Source organism: Clarias gariepinus, chromosome 21 (genome assembly GCF_024256425.1).
Source record: "Clarias gariepinus isolate MV-2021 ecotype Netherlands chromosome 21, CGAR_prim_01v2, whole genome shotgun sequence".
NCBI classification, from domain to species: Eukaryota; Metazoa; Chordata; class Actinopteri; order Siluriformes; family Clariidae; genus Clarias; species Clarias gariepinus.
Genome location: NC_071120.1, coordinates 2,957,364 through 2,973,658, shown reverse-complemented (window position 1 = coordinate 2,973,658; position 16,295 = coordinate 2,957,364). Strand labels below are relative to the sequence as shown.

The following is a 16,295-nucleotide window of genomic DNA, read 5'->3' as shown; positions in this document are numbered from 1 at the left end:
GGACGTCCAAATAGTGGACCTAGTTTGGACGTCGAATAGATGTCCAGGACTGGTCATGGACCGACAGACCCAATATAGACGTGATCTGCACTTCTATCCGACGTCCAATGTTTAGTGGGGTGTGCTTTTTCCCTTATGAATGTGCTTTTTTTCCCTTATAAATGTGCTTTTTTTCCCATGAAAATGTGTGCTTTTTCCCGTGTAGCCGTCTGCTCTTTCCTGTTTGTGCGCAACTACTTTTTTCCCGTGTGAGAACTCTTTTTCCTTCTGTATTTTGCAAGCTAAAAGCTAAAGCTAATGCGCAAAGCACTATGGGAGTGGGGTCAAAACATAACTGAACACGGAACCTTTCCGGATATCAGCTCCAGGACTTAACATCATGGAGTATACAGTGAATTATAGCGTGATAACGTTATAATATTCACTAAATTTTCAACTGCACACACTTACCAGGTAATGTTTAATATATAAAATTAATCAGATGTTACTGTTTTAGGCACTAATGATAACTTTGTAGCAGTGTTAATACTATCGGAGTGTTTGGGGGAACTGCCGAGCCGAGTGTAAATGGCAGTGATTAAAAGAATTATTATCTGATTTAGACCATTAAACACTGATGTAAACCATCAGCTCCTCTGACATCAACTGCTAGTGCTTAGCATGGGGAAACTAGCTTGTTCATTAATATATATTAGTTTAATAGTGTATTTGGACACATATACGTGATGTAAACAGTTAGCTTTATTGTTTCTGTAAAATGCCTTTCCAAATATGAATCTATAAGCAAGTTAATATAATTATGCTAAGCGCTAGCTTACTAAAAGAGCTAAGATAGCAGCAACTATTAACTGTTGCCTATCAACTATTGCTAATTATCCCTGAGCTGCTCCTGTTATGCTAAATGTTACAGATGGTTAACGAATTGTTGTATGTAGTTTATTGGAGCTCCTGAGTGCCATATAATGTATACTGCTGTATAATGTAGTGGTTTTATCATAGCTAGAGATCTTCTGAATAGTTAGTTATGTGCTTACACAATGTATGTATTAGTCAAGAAAAGGGGCTTTTGTTCAGGTTCTATCTATCCTATCATAAAGTCATTAAATATATGTTTATACTCCTTATAATATGTATGATTGTGTATTTTTCTTCTCACAGTGAACTGTGTGTAAATCATCAACTGCCTGTGTATCAGCTGATTTCTACACCAGCTTTACATCCTGAGCAGAAGGTGAGTGCTCAGAACTATTTACCCCTCTTTTTTTTAAGAACACCACTGAGCACATCTTAATCAGGGGACAGGGACACATTTCTCTTCATAGACATGATGTGTGTGTTAATGAATGGTGGAGATGGGGCCAAATTTTGCAGCAATCCTTAATAGCAAAACCAAATAATTGGTTTTAATACACAGCATTACTAAAAGCTTGCATTCTATGAAATTTTGTGTGCGTGCCTGCCTGCGTGTGTCAAACTGATGTCATATGATGTCAAACATCATGAAGTGATATTAACTTGCTTATAAACCCATATGTGAATGTATATTACAGAGATGCCATGGAGCTGCATAGTAACACCATGAAGTCTTTTTACTAGACACTTATATTAACATGTCTTTATTTCTCCCCTGTTGTAGATTGTCGTGGAGAGGACGGACCCTTGATGCTCTGCCTTTTTGCACCACCAATACATACATGTATTTTATTAATTTGTAAATAAAGTCTTTAATATAATTTATAGTTGAGTATTTCTTTCTAGTTTGCTTATTATTTAGCAAAACAGTTAAAGTGCATGTAAAGCATTGCTGCAAATGACACTGAATAGAATCAGATGTTACTCCACTCTGTGTGAGGGTACAGGCTTATATACAGTATGTGATTTTAGCATCAGTAATGTTTTTCTACTAACTAAAGCATGCTGCCTTGGAGATATTAGTGACATCTCTGTTTCAGTTCGAACAACATATTTCATAATATTTATGAATACATTAATGCCATATGTTCAGCGGTTAAAACAGAGGTTCTTAAACATTTTACAGCGAAGGACTCCTTCAACTGTAAAACAAGCACCTCTGCATACATTTACTTATAGTGCATTTCCAAAAATTAATTTTTATGTTATTCAAAAAGTAAAACTTTTTGTTTTCATTTAAATGATTAATGATTAAATGATCCATGAAAATCAAAAATTTAGTATGTCAAAATATTAGAATATTTTACTTCGATCATGGGGAAGACTTCTGACCTAACAAGTTGTCCAGAAGATGATCATCTACACCTTCCAGAAGGAGTTTAAGCCCTCAAGGTCAAACTTTACCACCAACTATTTCACTGACCATTTAGTTGCTTGATTGGCCAGCCAACTCACCTGACCTGACGTTTCATGGGAAAGATGAGCTGAAATCTGGGATAAATTTACAAGCTGAATGCTTTAAGTGTGATCTGCAAACATAACCAGGGTGTCATGTTTAACAGCTTAATCAAATTCAAATTCAAATTTTATTTGTCACATACACTGCAATGGGTTGCATAAAAACACCAACTATTTAAAAATATGTAGGCTTATAAATAGTGGCAACGTATATCTACTGTATGTACTGTGAATGTATGTTCAAGAATAAGAGTATCATAAATTGTCCAATAATTAAAATACACATGTAAACAATGAGTGTGTCATTTGAAATGCCGTTTATCTAAAAAAAATAGAATATTGTGCGAAAGAGTTTCAGCATTAAAATTATTGGGGGGAAAAACACATTCACAAGGGAAACGTCATACACATAGAAAAAATTCCCCCTTGATAATATATGCTTTTTCTCTTGTAAATGTGTTTTTTACCCTTGTACGTGTGTTTTTTCCCTTGAAAATGTGTTTTTCCCCTTGTAAATGTGTTTTTTCCCTTGTGTGTGCTTTTTCCCTTCTAAGTGTGTGATTTTTCCCTTTGTAAATGTATGCTTTTCCCATTGTAAGTATGTGTTTTTTTCCCTTGTAAATGTGTGCTTTTTCACTTGTGTTTTACCCTTGAAAATGTGTGCTTTTTCCCTTGTAAATGTGTGCTTTTTCACTTATAAATGTGTTTTTTACCTTTGAAAATGTGTGCTTTTTCCCTTGTAAGTGTGTGCTTTTTCCCTTGTAAATGTGTACTTTTTCCTGTGTACGTATATTAGTTTCCCTGTGTAAGTATATTATTTTTCTCTTGTAAATGTGTGCTTTTTCCTGTGTACTTATACAGTGGAACCTCGGATTACGAGCATAATTCGTTTAGGAAGTGGACTCATATTCCAAAACACTCGTAAACCAAATTGAATTTTCCCATAGGAAATAATGGAAAATTAAATTATTCGTTCCACAGCCCAAAAAAATAAATACATAAAAATAATTAATACAAAATATTAAGTAAAAATAAAACAAATCAACCTGCACGTTACCTTCCAAAAAAGTAAAAAAAAAAATCCAGGCAGATAAGCGTGCCCCTTTGTGGATGCAGGCGCTGTGTATGTGTGTGTGTGTGTGTGTGTGTGTGTGTGAGAGAGAGAGAGAGAAAGGGCTAGAGTAAGTGGAGACTCTTGCTTTCAGCCCCTCCTGTCTCCCTTTCCTCATCTTACACATTAAAACTTTCTTCTCTCATTTAAACACTCACACACACATTAACGGAAAGACTGTTGTTCTGTTCTTAAACTGTATTTCAAATGTCACACTCATTGTTTACATGTGTATTTCAAGTATTTGCCAATTTATGATACTCTTATTCTTGAACATTCCATTCACAGTACATAGATATAAGTTGCTACTATAAGTAAATGTATGCAGAGGTGTTTGTTTTACAGTAGAAGGAGTCCTTCGCTGTAAAATGTTTAAGAACCTCTGTTTTAACTGCTGAACATATTTGGATTAATGTATTCATAAATATTATGGAATATGTTGTTCGAACTGAAACAGAGATGTCACTAATATCATCTCCAAGGCAGCATGCTTTAGTTAGCAGAAAAACATTATTGATGCTAAAATCACATACTGTATATAAGCCTGTACCCTCACACAGAGCACTCTAAAAAATGATTCTGTGGCCTTGTAAATTTCACAGTTATAAAAAGGTTATGTTACCTTAATAAAATCTCTAAAAGTCACATACATGATTGTTTGAGTTAGACAAATCAAAATAAATGCCTAAAAAAACAACTATTAATTTTGTCTTACATTTACACTATAATTTAAGTTTACTTCACTAGTAAAAATCAGTATTTGACTAACTGAATTATATTTTTAACATGCACTTAATATTTTTTGATACATTTCAATCAAAATATCTGGTAATGGAGTAATTGTACTGATTAGTTTCAAGAATTACAATTATCACTCATTCCAACTCAACATTATTTATGTTTAACAACAAAAACTTAAATAATTGAGTAAATTGCCCTGTGCAAGTGCTCATGGGAAGTCTGGTGTAACATCAGAGACAAGAAGGCTGTGAGAATGGACATGAAGCACCTGGAACATTCTGGAACACTCCTTACAAATCCTGGTGAGTAAACAGCTAACACAAGTTACTGTAATAATGACTCTGTCTGCCTGCACACACAACTTTATAGGGTGTGAGTTACTGTTCTGAATCCTGTCACAGCCGAGCTCCAGAGCTAACGATAGCTAGCAACAGGCCAGTCCTGGGGTTCATAGTGATTTAGCTTGTTTGTTCCAACCACCAAACTGCTCAGCTAAAGCGGCGTTAATACAGACACTTAAACTCTGGTGTAAAAGGAGAGATTTAACACCGAGCAGCAGCGCGTGCATGTCCGGGTTTCTCGGTGCGGCCGCGGTTGTGCCGCAATATTTGAATTTCTCCCGCCAAATGGGTGATTTTGCGCAGCCAACCGCCACTGTGGCGGGGATATAAAACTAACATGTTCAAATAATTACCGCATGTGTACCGGTCCACCTCACACACTGAACCGCGAGTCTGCTCATTTCACTCCGACACTTTAAGGAAGAAACTCAGAACAAATTCGGTTTAAACAGCAGAAATGAGGTGCAGTGTCCGGGTTCTGGCAGTGTTTTATACGTTACTGTATATGAGTATTTATAACATGATTAAACACTGAGCACGCAGCAGCAGATGTTATAAAATAAATGTGCTAAGTAATGTACTAGTAACTAAAGGTATGAAATATAAAGATTTAGTGAAAATACAACATTTCTCTCAGACTTAGAATTGGGAGAAAGTAATATGAAATTTAAATATTTATATTTACAATGTTATGTATGTTCTGATATGTACAGTAAGTAAAAGAAACTAAAACTGATTGATTTTGTGTGTTTGTGTGAAACATGTTATATATTTTCTATATCTCTTTCACAGCACCAACACCACTAATGAAGAGAAGTTGAATGGAGATAAAACAGGAGGTAAATGTCAACTTTTTCAATGTTACAGAAGTATTAAATGTGTAACCATTGAATCAAAGATAGAAATTAAAACAAGGCTTGAAATATTTCACTTTACCTATAATAAGTCTAGACTATACAAGTTTTCCACTCGAGTATACTAGATTTTCCATTAACCAAAGTAAAAAATTGATATAGTTGATAGTCATGCATAAATAAAGTTGGGTATCATTTTTATACAAGGGACAAAAACATGTACAAGGGACGTTCAAGTCAAAGCGGGACCATTGATTGTGCAGAATAACAGAACACCCCCTTTATTTCTCTCTATATATTTTTTTCTATGTATGAGGTTGTGCATTGTTCTGTAAGAGCAAAATGCCTTTGGTAATCAAAGCAGTCCGTTTTGTGTAAAAGCATTCCACTGAAATGTTCACCGGAATTTTACCAGCAATGGGCTACGTAAAATCAAATCAGTTTTACGTCTTCGTTTTAGAGAATTTTCATCACAAGTCGCGCTTTGACTTAAACACCACTGGTAGATCTGTGTGATGATGTATATTAGTCCAAAAAGTATGTATTTGAACAGAAGTACTATTTTACCAGTCTGGTAGACTTTATATTAATAGTCACACTTGTACTTATTTGTATACTATTGTTCCTTTTTTAGGTGCCAGCATTATGGGATGGCGGTGTAAACTGTGTGCATTTGTCGCATCATCAAAAGGAATTTCGATCATTATGGAGTGAAGCATGGTACTGTTGGTCATGGATATTTAGTGTCCTGTCTTCATTTAGACATTTAGTCATTGCTTCTTTAAGACCTGAGAAGGTCTGCACACACATTTACATGGATCCCACAGTTTGCAGGAAACTGAAGTGTGAAGGTGTGCAATCTTTCAGATGTAAAATGTGACTCATTAGATTCTAATACAAAAGTCTACTTTCCATGTGTTAACTGTATAATACTTGTGGCATAAGTATTGTTTCTGAGACTGTTTACTAATAACATAAATTCAGCTCTTTGTTTATGATCTTGTTACATGTCATTTGCAAAGTAAACCATGTTGAGTTTAGACTTCATGTCTTGTCAAATTTGGCAAATAAATGTTTAATTAAAATGAAAATGTGTGTATTGTTTCTTTCATTCAGTTAAAATATTTAGTAAATGAAGAACATTTGTTTATTAAATAATAGTATAATTTTCAGTTTCTTCTACCTTCAATTTTATCTACTCAATTATTTTACTCATTTTCACTTTTCATTAACTTCTAATTTTCATTACATTTACTCAATTTTGTACATCATTGTACTAAATATAGTTATTTAGGTTTACTTAATTTTTTTTTACTGACCTGTACTCAATTCTTGAAGTATATTTTACATGATTTTTATATTTTTTTATATTTACTCAATATTTTTAAGTGTAAAAATGTTTCACCAAAAAATTGAGTACAGCACAGTTTTATTTTTTAGAGTGTTGTGTCCTGAACTGTGGACATCTGAGGTTCATAAGTTTATGTGGGTTGATATTCAGAAGAAAAGATTGGAAAAGACATTGACACCTAATCTCTTTGTTTATTGTTGATGCTGTGTAGGGTTTATTTCGAACTATCTGTAAATAAAACCATCCAGTCCACAAAATACTGTTTATAATAATTCTGTGTCATTTACCATGCAGTCACAAGTCTGTTTCAGTTTCTGTTCTAAATGTACATCAATGGACAATATCACAATCAGCAGATAACATGTTTCTCTATCAAAGTTTTCTTTGCTAAAAACTCATTTAAATTTTAGAAATGTGCTCACATTAAAACTCTTTTGCTAATGATCATGTTTGGTAAATCCAGTAACTTGGTCATTTAACATAAAATATATATCAGTGATATAAACAGGTGGGTAAAGTAACCAAAAAATTGTACTCAAGTAAGAGTAACTGTACTTCAAAATACTCAAGTAGAAGTTAAAAGTAGTCATCCAAAATACTCAAGAGTAAAAAAAAAAAAAAAAAAAGGATTCGGTGAAAAGATACTCAAGTACTGAGTAACTGTTTTGATCATAATGTCCAATTTTTACATTTTTGTAGAAATTTAATTTAAAACAAATTAACCTGCATTTACCTTTCAAAAAAGTAAACATAAATCCTGACAGATAAGTGTTTCCTTTCATTCGCGCAGGCACTGTGTGTAGATGTCACGATCTGGGTGTAAAGGCAGGTGTTGATCGCCGTGGGCCAAGAGAGAATAGAGGCATAAAAAAAAAAAAAAAAAAAAAAAAAAGGTCTTTAATGAACAGTCAACACAAAGTATAAATAAAGACACAAACAAAGGAACAACCAAACTCAAACAATACTGAACTCTGTGCTAACAAGGACTCTCTGGCAGGACACAGACTGGAGGACAAACACACATCCTGTGGCGAGACACATGCAAAGGGAGGACAGACACATAACAGGACACACAAACTATGCATGGAGCTAAAACTGGACACTAGAGGGAGACACATAGAGACTAGAGGGAGACGGGACTAGGGCTAAAGACATGGCAGTCAGCTAGGCATGGCTTTTAGCTAAACATGGTTAAGATTGCTCTTAACCATGGCAGTCAGCTACACATACACCTAGCTAAACATGTCTTCAGCCCCAACATGCACTAAACTACACTTACCTAATAGCTCAACACACACTAGGGAATTGGGGCACAGAAACACAGAGACAAGGGATACCCAGTGGCTAGGCTGGGAGATATCCCAAGGCCAAGCTCACTGGGACACTAGGCAGACAGGAAACACAGAATAGCTAGAGACACAAGGGGCTATGGCTAGAAGCATGCTAGTTAGCTTAACCTAGATTTTAGCTACACACACTTCTAGCCAAACACACACCTACTGTATCTACTTACCTGTTCTAGCTAAACACACATGAAAACAAGGGAACAAGAAACAGTACATACATACACCTAAGACAGGACTGAATCAGCTCCACACACAAAGACCCACAGAACATACACAGAAACATTGCCAATAAAAGAGCCCCAGTCAACACAACTAAAATCAAAATAAACTAAACAAAGACCAAAATGCCCACACAAATGACAGTGGTGATACCAATAATGCTCGACCCAGTTTCCCAGACTAAAGAGCACTTGCACCACCTGACCAAGGTGCCTTCTGGGAAACTGAGTTAGCCAACAAAAACTACAAATAAAAAACAGTGACCTCTGGTGGTGGACCCTTACAGTAGAGCTAAAATAAGAGGAGAGGATATGAAGGTAAAACAGTTTCAAAACCCGTGAGCTTGCAAATTTGAATGTAAGAACTTGTAAAATTAATATTTGTATTTGTAAGTTGACATTTATACTCACAGCTCTGATGTGAAAAGCTGCATCTATCGATTTGCACACATAGACAATACTCAGAACACCTGTGTTTAAAATTCGAAGTTGCAGATTAATAGTGACAAAATGTGTAAAGTACCATTCACATAAACAAAATGACAGGCACAATTGTGTACTACACATTTATCTTTGCGCTTTACTTCAGTTTACAAGTTCTCACATTCAAATTTGCAAGCTCTTGGGTTTTGCTACTGTTTTACCTTCATAAGAGGAGGAATCAGACCCCCACTCCCTCTTCTTGTTGTACACAGTAACCCCTCCTCCTCTCTTTTTTAAGTTTCTCTCTCTCTCACACACACACACACACACACACATTAACGGGAAGATTGCTTTATATGAATAATTAACAAGGAACATCGCTAACACTCACGAGTCGAGTGTAGCCGGATGTAGCGAAGTAAGAGTAGCGTTTCTTCTTCACAAATCCACTCAAGTAAAAGTAAAATGTATGCTGCAGTAAAACTACTCAGAGGAGTTTTTTTTTTTAAGTTACTCAAATAAATGTAACAGAGTAAATATAAGTCATTACTACCCACATCTGGATATAAATGACGAGCTTCTGTACTTTTTAGCCCTAAGTCTAAGAAAAGAAACAGACTCCATTAACCTCTAAGGAAATAAAATGACTATTTAATGAAACAATAATGACCTTTAAATTTAATCTACAACTTTTTTAATCCTTAAAACATCACTCTAAAAACAATGATTTAAAGAAACAAAAAACAGAATAAAAAATAGATGACTATAAAAAGAAGTATATTAAAAAGTTAATATTAATATATAAAGACCTACTAATTACGAACAAAACACGTTTACAAGTTAATTATAGGATTATCAATCTCCCAAATCTTAAATTAAAATGTCAGCAGCGGACAACGCCGTGGTGTTTTTTTTAATGCAGTTACATGCAGCGTCCACAAGACGGAGCCAAAGTGTTTACTCGCGAATCTCTTTCCACACTATTAATATATAAAGGCCTACAAATTACCAACAAAACACGATGCGTTAATTTCGGAATATTTCTCATTAATTGTAAGCTTAAATGTCAGCAACTGACAACGTTAAGTCATAGTCTGATTTTTTTTCTGATGCAGTTACATGCAGCGTCTCCAAGTTTACTCATGTAACTGTTCTGGGGATTGGAACACGCCCAAAATGGCGGCGCTGATGCTACACACTATCTAGGCGTTTTAGTTGCCTACGGATAGCAGCAAGGCCAAGTATAATTAGTGCACATTTATAGTTTTCTATTGTTTTATAATACGTTCGTGTTGACTTTTATAATCGTAACTAGAATTTAGTTAACCTGCTGTTGTGTAAATTTAAGTCGTTTTAAGAATTTTTTTATCAGCTGATTTAATAAAAATTTAGTGTAGTACGAAATCGCGATTTGAAACACAACCTAAATGGAAGTATCATGCTATGCCCTATCTAGGTGTCGAGTTAAATCTTAGGCATACAGATTAGAACAGAACCGGGGGGCTCCGCCCACTCAGGTACGGGTCGCAGGAGGGACAAATGTGATCGGTGCAAATATGACATATTTTCCGAATTGCGTACATTTCTTTTGTATAGTGCTGCATTAACAGTACCGAGAGAAACATTTTCATCAGATTTGGTTATTAGCGTTAGTACATGTGCTGGATTTAAGCACACAGACTGTATAATTGTGTAATGGCGTTAGCATTAGCTTTATGTCGCACTGCACATCGCCGCTGTTTGCTTCAGTGTGTTAATGCTACGTGTTTACAGTCACAGCAGCTTCTGTGCGGAAACATCAGAAGGTAATTAATTATAATTAAATCATTAATATACATTGTACTTTAAGATAACTGGTTAGTCATCAGAATTATAATTCGTGTTGCCATAGATATAGACATCCGGGTACGGTGTTCGCCTCGCGCCGCTATGCGCATGCGCGTCCGCCATATTGGTGCGGTCAATTTTGAAGCGGAGGCAAAAGTTCTTCGGGCATTTTCACACAGGAAGTGATGTAATGGCAGATAATCTGTTTAAACAACCCAAAAATATTAAACGCAAAAAAAATTGTAAGAAATTTCCTCACTGTTGGATAAATAAAGGTATATAATATCTTAAATAACTAGACAATAATCCCCACTTTATCTTAATTTACGTTTCCTTTTGTCACCGGCTGCTTTAAAAACCAAACTGACAGTGACTCTGTTTTCCTCTTGATACCGTGATAACGTTTTCAGGGCCCATGGTGCCGTGTGTTCACTAAATCTTACACAAAATGTCAAAAACACACACAAAAGATATGCTCGTTTATCTGTTATCCTCTTCAGCTCGGTTTGTTCGTTCTTATGACGACAATGTTTCGTATTCTGAGGCAAATTTCTTGCAAAATTTTAGTTCTTAAGGCCAAAATTCTTGAAGCGAGGCGTTTGTATGGCGAGGCGCCGCTGTACAGTGTGATAGAGAGATCCAGAGATCTCCACAACCTCAACTGTAATGTATTTAATTCTGAACCGAATTAGATAAGGTTTGGTTTGTTATAAACGTGACAAAGTGGAATTTAATTCCGTTACTGAGAGAGAATCTAATCAGGTCAAAACGTTCATCTTTCTCAGCTTCTTCTGTGACTTCAGGCTCTGATCTATAAACAGACATCAGCAAGAATTACTTAAAACTTCAGCTTATGTCATTTTCTCAAAAAAAAAAAAAAGGCAGACTTGTATATCTATTACAAATTTCATAAAGCACCTGGTTGCATCAACACACCTGAGACACGTGAAAAATCCACATCTGTCCACAGTTACAAGTCCATGAACAATGTCACTAATGTTGATAATCTCAAGTCAAACATTTTATTTTTTATCATTTGATTATTATATAATAATATAATAATTATATAATAAATAAATAAATATATATATATATATATATAATATAATAATTCTATATATAACTGTCATAAAATACTGCAGTTAGTTTGCGCAAAGTTCTTCTGTTTGTGAGGCCAAATCCAGTACACTTTTGTGTAATTTATTTTCCAACCATTAAAAAAAAAATTTTTTTTTGCCCTTCTCAATTTAGTGACTACACGGACCCATGTCAAAAAATAACAAACGTGGTTCTGTATGTACTCTTCTATAAAACACGGTACAACTTTGAGCCAGTATTTACATCCGAGTCACGTAGGCTTTAGATTTGAACTATTGGTTATCGTGGCTCAAAAAGAAATATGGATGCAGTAGAAAAAGGGGAATGTTTACAAATGTAAAGTTTTAACCTCTTCTGTGCATTAGTTTTGAATTTGAAATTTAAATTTAGTGACGTATTAGTTGCATTAGTTGATCCACAGTAGATCACATTCAGCCAGACGGAACTGGTGAATAAAACAGGTTAATTTTACTAAGAGTAGTGAATGTGCTGCAGTATCAGTTCTAGTCATGATATTATTTGACTCCTTTTCATTTATTTTTTGTTTATTTTTGGTGATCAGATGTCAGCACAGTTACAGGGAGTTTTGTTAGTGTCATCTGGCAAATCAAACCCAGTTTGAACAGGTAAAAATACAGCCTGTGCAGGCAAGAGAGTTTAAGTGAGCAAAATGTAACGTGTGTGCATTATTTACTTATTAATTAACTCATGAATAATGTCCTTATACTGTTTACCACTCTACAGCTGTGTTAAACTCTATTTCACACTGTAGTAGTTAAGGTTTAGGATTATTCTGGGGTTTTAACGTGTGCAGGACTGCGAGGAGAGATCCGTACAGGCCACAGATGTTCTGTTACACCTCCAGCACCTCGGGACTGAAAGAGCTGAAGCTTTTAGGGAAGAGCTGCATAATGTTCAGTAGATTAAGTATCCAGTATTACACACATTCTAACCATATTTTCAATCTACAACGGGTTTGTTGGCCCCCAGAATAAATTTCTTTTGTTAGTTTATAACTTTCAGCGTATGCATAGTTTCTATTTTTTTAAAAGGTGCTTAGGAAATTATAGTGGAACCTCGTATTGCGAGTGTTCCAACAAGTCTTGGTTTACGAGTATCGAGTATAATGTATTACATATGCGCCTCTTGTTTTGACGCCAAGCGTCACGTGATCACAACTGAGCCAAATTTTTTTCTCTCTCTTGCGCTGCGGGATTGTGGGTAATCGTCTCCCCTGCTGGGTCTTAGTGCTCGTCTCTTACTGGTATAATCAACATCCGTGCACGCGTTTACTGTTTACTATAACACTGTGACCACGTGTGTGTGTGAAACATATTTTATTTTGTGTCTGTATGCGTGTGTGTACAGCGCGTGTGTAAAGCAAAAGCAAGTCTCATTAGAGACGATAAAGATCCATTTTCTCTCTCTGTATCAACCTGCACTGAACTGTATGTGTGTGCGCATGCGTCATTGAACAGCTTCTCTCACTTTTACACACAGTTAAAGTTTTGGGATTTCCATCATCTGGTCAAAATCTGACCTCCTGATATTCCCTTACTGTTTTATTAACCTTATTTTTTTTTTTTGTCACCTTTCTAAGTTTTGGCACAAAGTCGGAGCGAGATCACCCGATTCCCAAGATTTACACCAAAACAGGAGATAAAGGTTTCACACCTCCTCTAACTTTGTTAATTTTCTTTCTCTTTACTCTGTACATGGACATAAACACATTCAGCCTCAGTGTCATTTCAAGTTCCTGTTTTATTCTTTAAGGGTTTTCCAGCACTTTCACAGGAGAGAGGCGGCCCAAGGAGGATCGTGTCTTTGAAGCTTTGGGGACGACAGATGAGCTCTCTTCTGCCATTGGGTGAGTTACACACACACACATACACACACACACACACACACACACACACTTGTCTGTATATCATTATTAAAGCAGTGTATTAAAGTCTTCATCACACACCCTTCCTCCCTCAGGCTGGCTCGAGAATTCTGTCTTGAGAAAGGACACCCCTTCATCCCTCAGCTAGACAAGGTGTGTGTTTAGAGATCTAACATTGGTTTCATTTCACACACATGTTGTGTTTGGATGTGTGTGAGCACCATGAAGTGTCTCTGACTGCAGCTTTGTCATTTCCATTCCCAGATCCAGTGTGTGCTGCAGGACGTGGGCTCGAACATGGCCACTCCTCACTCGTCAGCCCGAGAGAGTCACATAAGTGTGTGTCCAGTGAAATAAGCAGTGTGGGTAGTGAGAGTGTGTGTGCAGTGAGTTAGTTTCAGTGTGTTTTCCGTCTACATAGAGAAGACGCAGTTCAGCAGTGAGCCTGTGGTGGAGCTGGAGAGCTGGATCGACTCCTACACGGCCGAGCTTCCTCCTCTCACACACTTCATTCTGCCTGTAAGTTCCTTCACACAACCTGTGTTCACACCTGTGTGTCTCTGGTTCTCTCTCACTCTCTCTCTCTCTTTCTGCAGTCTGGGGGGAAAAGCAGCGCCGCCCTGCATGTGGCCAGAGCCGTGTGTCGCCGGGCCGAGCGCTGGTCAGTGACACACACACACACACACACACACACACTGATACACAGACAGAAACACTGTGGATCTGCACTATTGATTTATCTATGTATGATTATGAGGTCATTGTCGGGTCACACGTGTCACTTCCTGTCTCTCTGCAGCGTGGCTCCTATAGTGCGTTCAGGTGAAGCCGATCCTGACGTCAGCAGATATCTCAACAGGTGAAGATCAGGAGTTTCAAAGAGAAATGCTGAAGCTTTAAGTGTGACTTCTTCACCTGCTCTGATGTTCTGCTGTTACTCCACAGGTTGAGTGATTACCTGTTCACACTGGCCAGATACACAGCCATGAAAGAAGGAAACACTGAGAGGATCTACAGGAGACCTGAATGAACCTCCACTTTATTTAATAAAATCATAAAATTCATCCTGTTTGTTTATCTAAATCTTATTCATCCTGAGCTGGAGCTGAAACCATCTGTCTCTCACTCCTGATTCTGATGATTGTGATAATTACACTGCTTCAGTTAATTACACTTCAACACCACCAGTAGGTGGCACTTTGGGTTTGAATAAGACTGAGACTAAACTAAGACTTTGTTATTAAGACTAAACCTCACTGGCTGTAGAGTTTTTCTGAGATTGTGATCCTGTGTGTTTTATGGAGAGTTTTTATGGTTAAAGTTTGAGCTGATTTAAACAGTTCTCCAGTCACACAAGAGGAAACACTGAAACTGAACTGATTATAACTTATACATGTATTTAACAGTCACAGATATCACACATGTTGATCAGAGACCAAGGTTTAAAAATAGATTTAAAATGAATTCAGGATATAAAATGCATTCATATCATCAGGAGATTGTTTAGTGATTAATCACAATATGCTGTCTGAGTGTCACCTCTGAAAGCTCTACGACAGTGAAATGAAAGTAAAATGAAACTGAGAACAAACACAATACAGTACGATTTTAAAACCACAACTGGTCAGACCTGATCTAGTCCTGGCATGGCTTTTCTGTTTTAGATTAATTAACATATTTTAGTGCAGATGAAGTTGTTTATAATTATCAGTTCACAAAAATTAATTCACAATATTTTTTTAAAACACAGTGTCTCTAACACAAAACTGTCTGTTACATCAAGTAAAATGTATAATAATGTAAATTAACCCTTTTATGTGGTTTCGGTTTTAGGAGCCAGGGGTAGCTCAGTGGTCAAGGCGTTGGACTACGGTTTAGAAGATCCCAGGTTCAAACCCCACAACCACCAAGTTGCCCCTGTTGGGCCCTTGAGCAAGGCCCTTAACCCTCAACTGCTCGGATGTATAATGAGAAAAAAAGTCGCTCTGGATAAGAGCGTCTGCCAAATGCGTAAATGTAGTGGAAGGTGCTGCTATTAAACAGATGAAGCAGAACACTCAAGATATATTATTATATATTTCACAATAACACTGTACAGTAACAGCTACTGCTTAATTTATAATAAACACAGCCAGTCAGCTTACAGTATAATGAGTGAATGCTGAGCTCAGATGAACATTACAGCAGGAAACACTCACATCACACATGATTAAATAAAGTAAAATCCACATGGGATCTGTGTGTGTTCCTTAAATTGCGCTTGTTAATTTATATATTTATATATATATATATATATATATATTTTTTTTTTTTACTAAAATCTTTTAAATTGTTTGTGTTATATAATTATAGAACACGGTATTTTGTTCTAAACGAACCAAAATAGGCCGTGAAGCCCATTGGCACCGGAAACAGACTATTTTCAGAAAATCGGGCCACTTTCAGTAACCATGGAGCTTTGCTTTGCGCTTGTGGCACTGATCCTCGCGCACTACATTGTATGTGCTAATCATTTTTTTCAGATAATTAATTTCGAACACGATTCGCGGCTGCGACTCCAAACCAGCTTCCTGGTTTATTCATCTCGCTGATGGTGCATTGCGCGCCACTTCAGGGAGAAGAGACGTGCCCTCCTGAATAATCATTTCGTTGTTAACCAGCGATCTTCCTGCAGATCCATCAGGTAATCCAGTGGCCTATCAAAACAGCCCAGCCATACATTTTTCATCT

At 36.5% G+C, this 16,295-nt stretch overlaps 1 protein-coding gene and 2 long non-coding RNA genes across 3 annotated transcripts; all 3 read left to right on the top strand.

The window, feature by feature from the left end:
* Positions 1–381: 381 nt before the first annotated feature.
* On the top strand, positions 382–1,737 carry LOC128509221 (uncharacterized). Its single transcript, XR_008356022.1, has 3 exons — positions 382–453; positions 1,159–1,231; positions 1,637–1,737. It is a non-coding gene; the product is annotated as an uncharacterized LOC128509221 (long non-coding RNA).
* A 2,704-nt stretch (positions 1,738–4,441) lies between these two features.
* On the top strand, positions 4,442–6,181 carry LOC128509218 (uncharacterized). The gene is made up of 3 exons (XR_008356019.1): positions 4,442–4,524; positions 5,356–5,402; positions 6,052–6,181. It is a non-coding gene; the product is annotated as an uncharacterized LOC128509218 (long non-coding RNA).
* A 4,086-nt stretch (positions 6,182–10,267) lies between these two features.
* On the top strand, positions 10,268–14,629 carry LOC128509198 (corrinoid adenosyltransferase MMAB-like). The gene is made up of 9 exons (XM_053480823.1): positions 10,268–10,560; positions 13,281–13,345; positions 13,454–13,547; positions 13,661–13,718; positions 13,830–13,902; positions 13,987–14,084; positions 14,162–14,226; positions 14,365–14,424; positions 14,511–14,629. Exons 1-9 carry the CDS (start codon positions 10,451–10,453, stop codon positions 14,593–14,595), a joined length of 708 nt encoding a protein of 235 aa, XP_053336798.1. The 5' UTR covers positions 10,268–10,450; the 3' UTR covers positions 14,596–14,629.
* Positions 14,630–16,295: the final 1,666 nt, after the last annotated feature.

Bases quoted from the DNA above. Each gene is read 5' to 3' on its own strand.
- LOC128509198 (XM_053480823.1), top strand. From the start codon at position 10,451: ATGGCGTTAGCATTAGCTTTATGTCGCACTGCACATCGCCGCTGTTTG. The intron at 13,719-13,829 runs GTGTGTGTTTAG...TTCCATTCCCAG, and splicing joins TCATCCCTCAGCTAGACAAG to ATCCAGTGTGTGCTGCAGGA. The intron at 14,227-14,364 runs GTCAGTGACACA...GTCTCTCTGCAG, and splicing joins TGTCGCCGGGCCGAGCGCTG to CGTGGCTCCTATAGTGCGTT.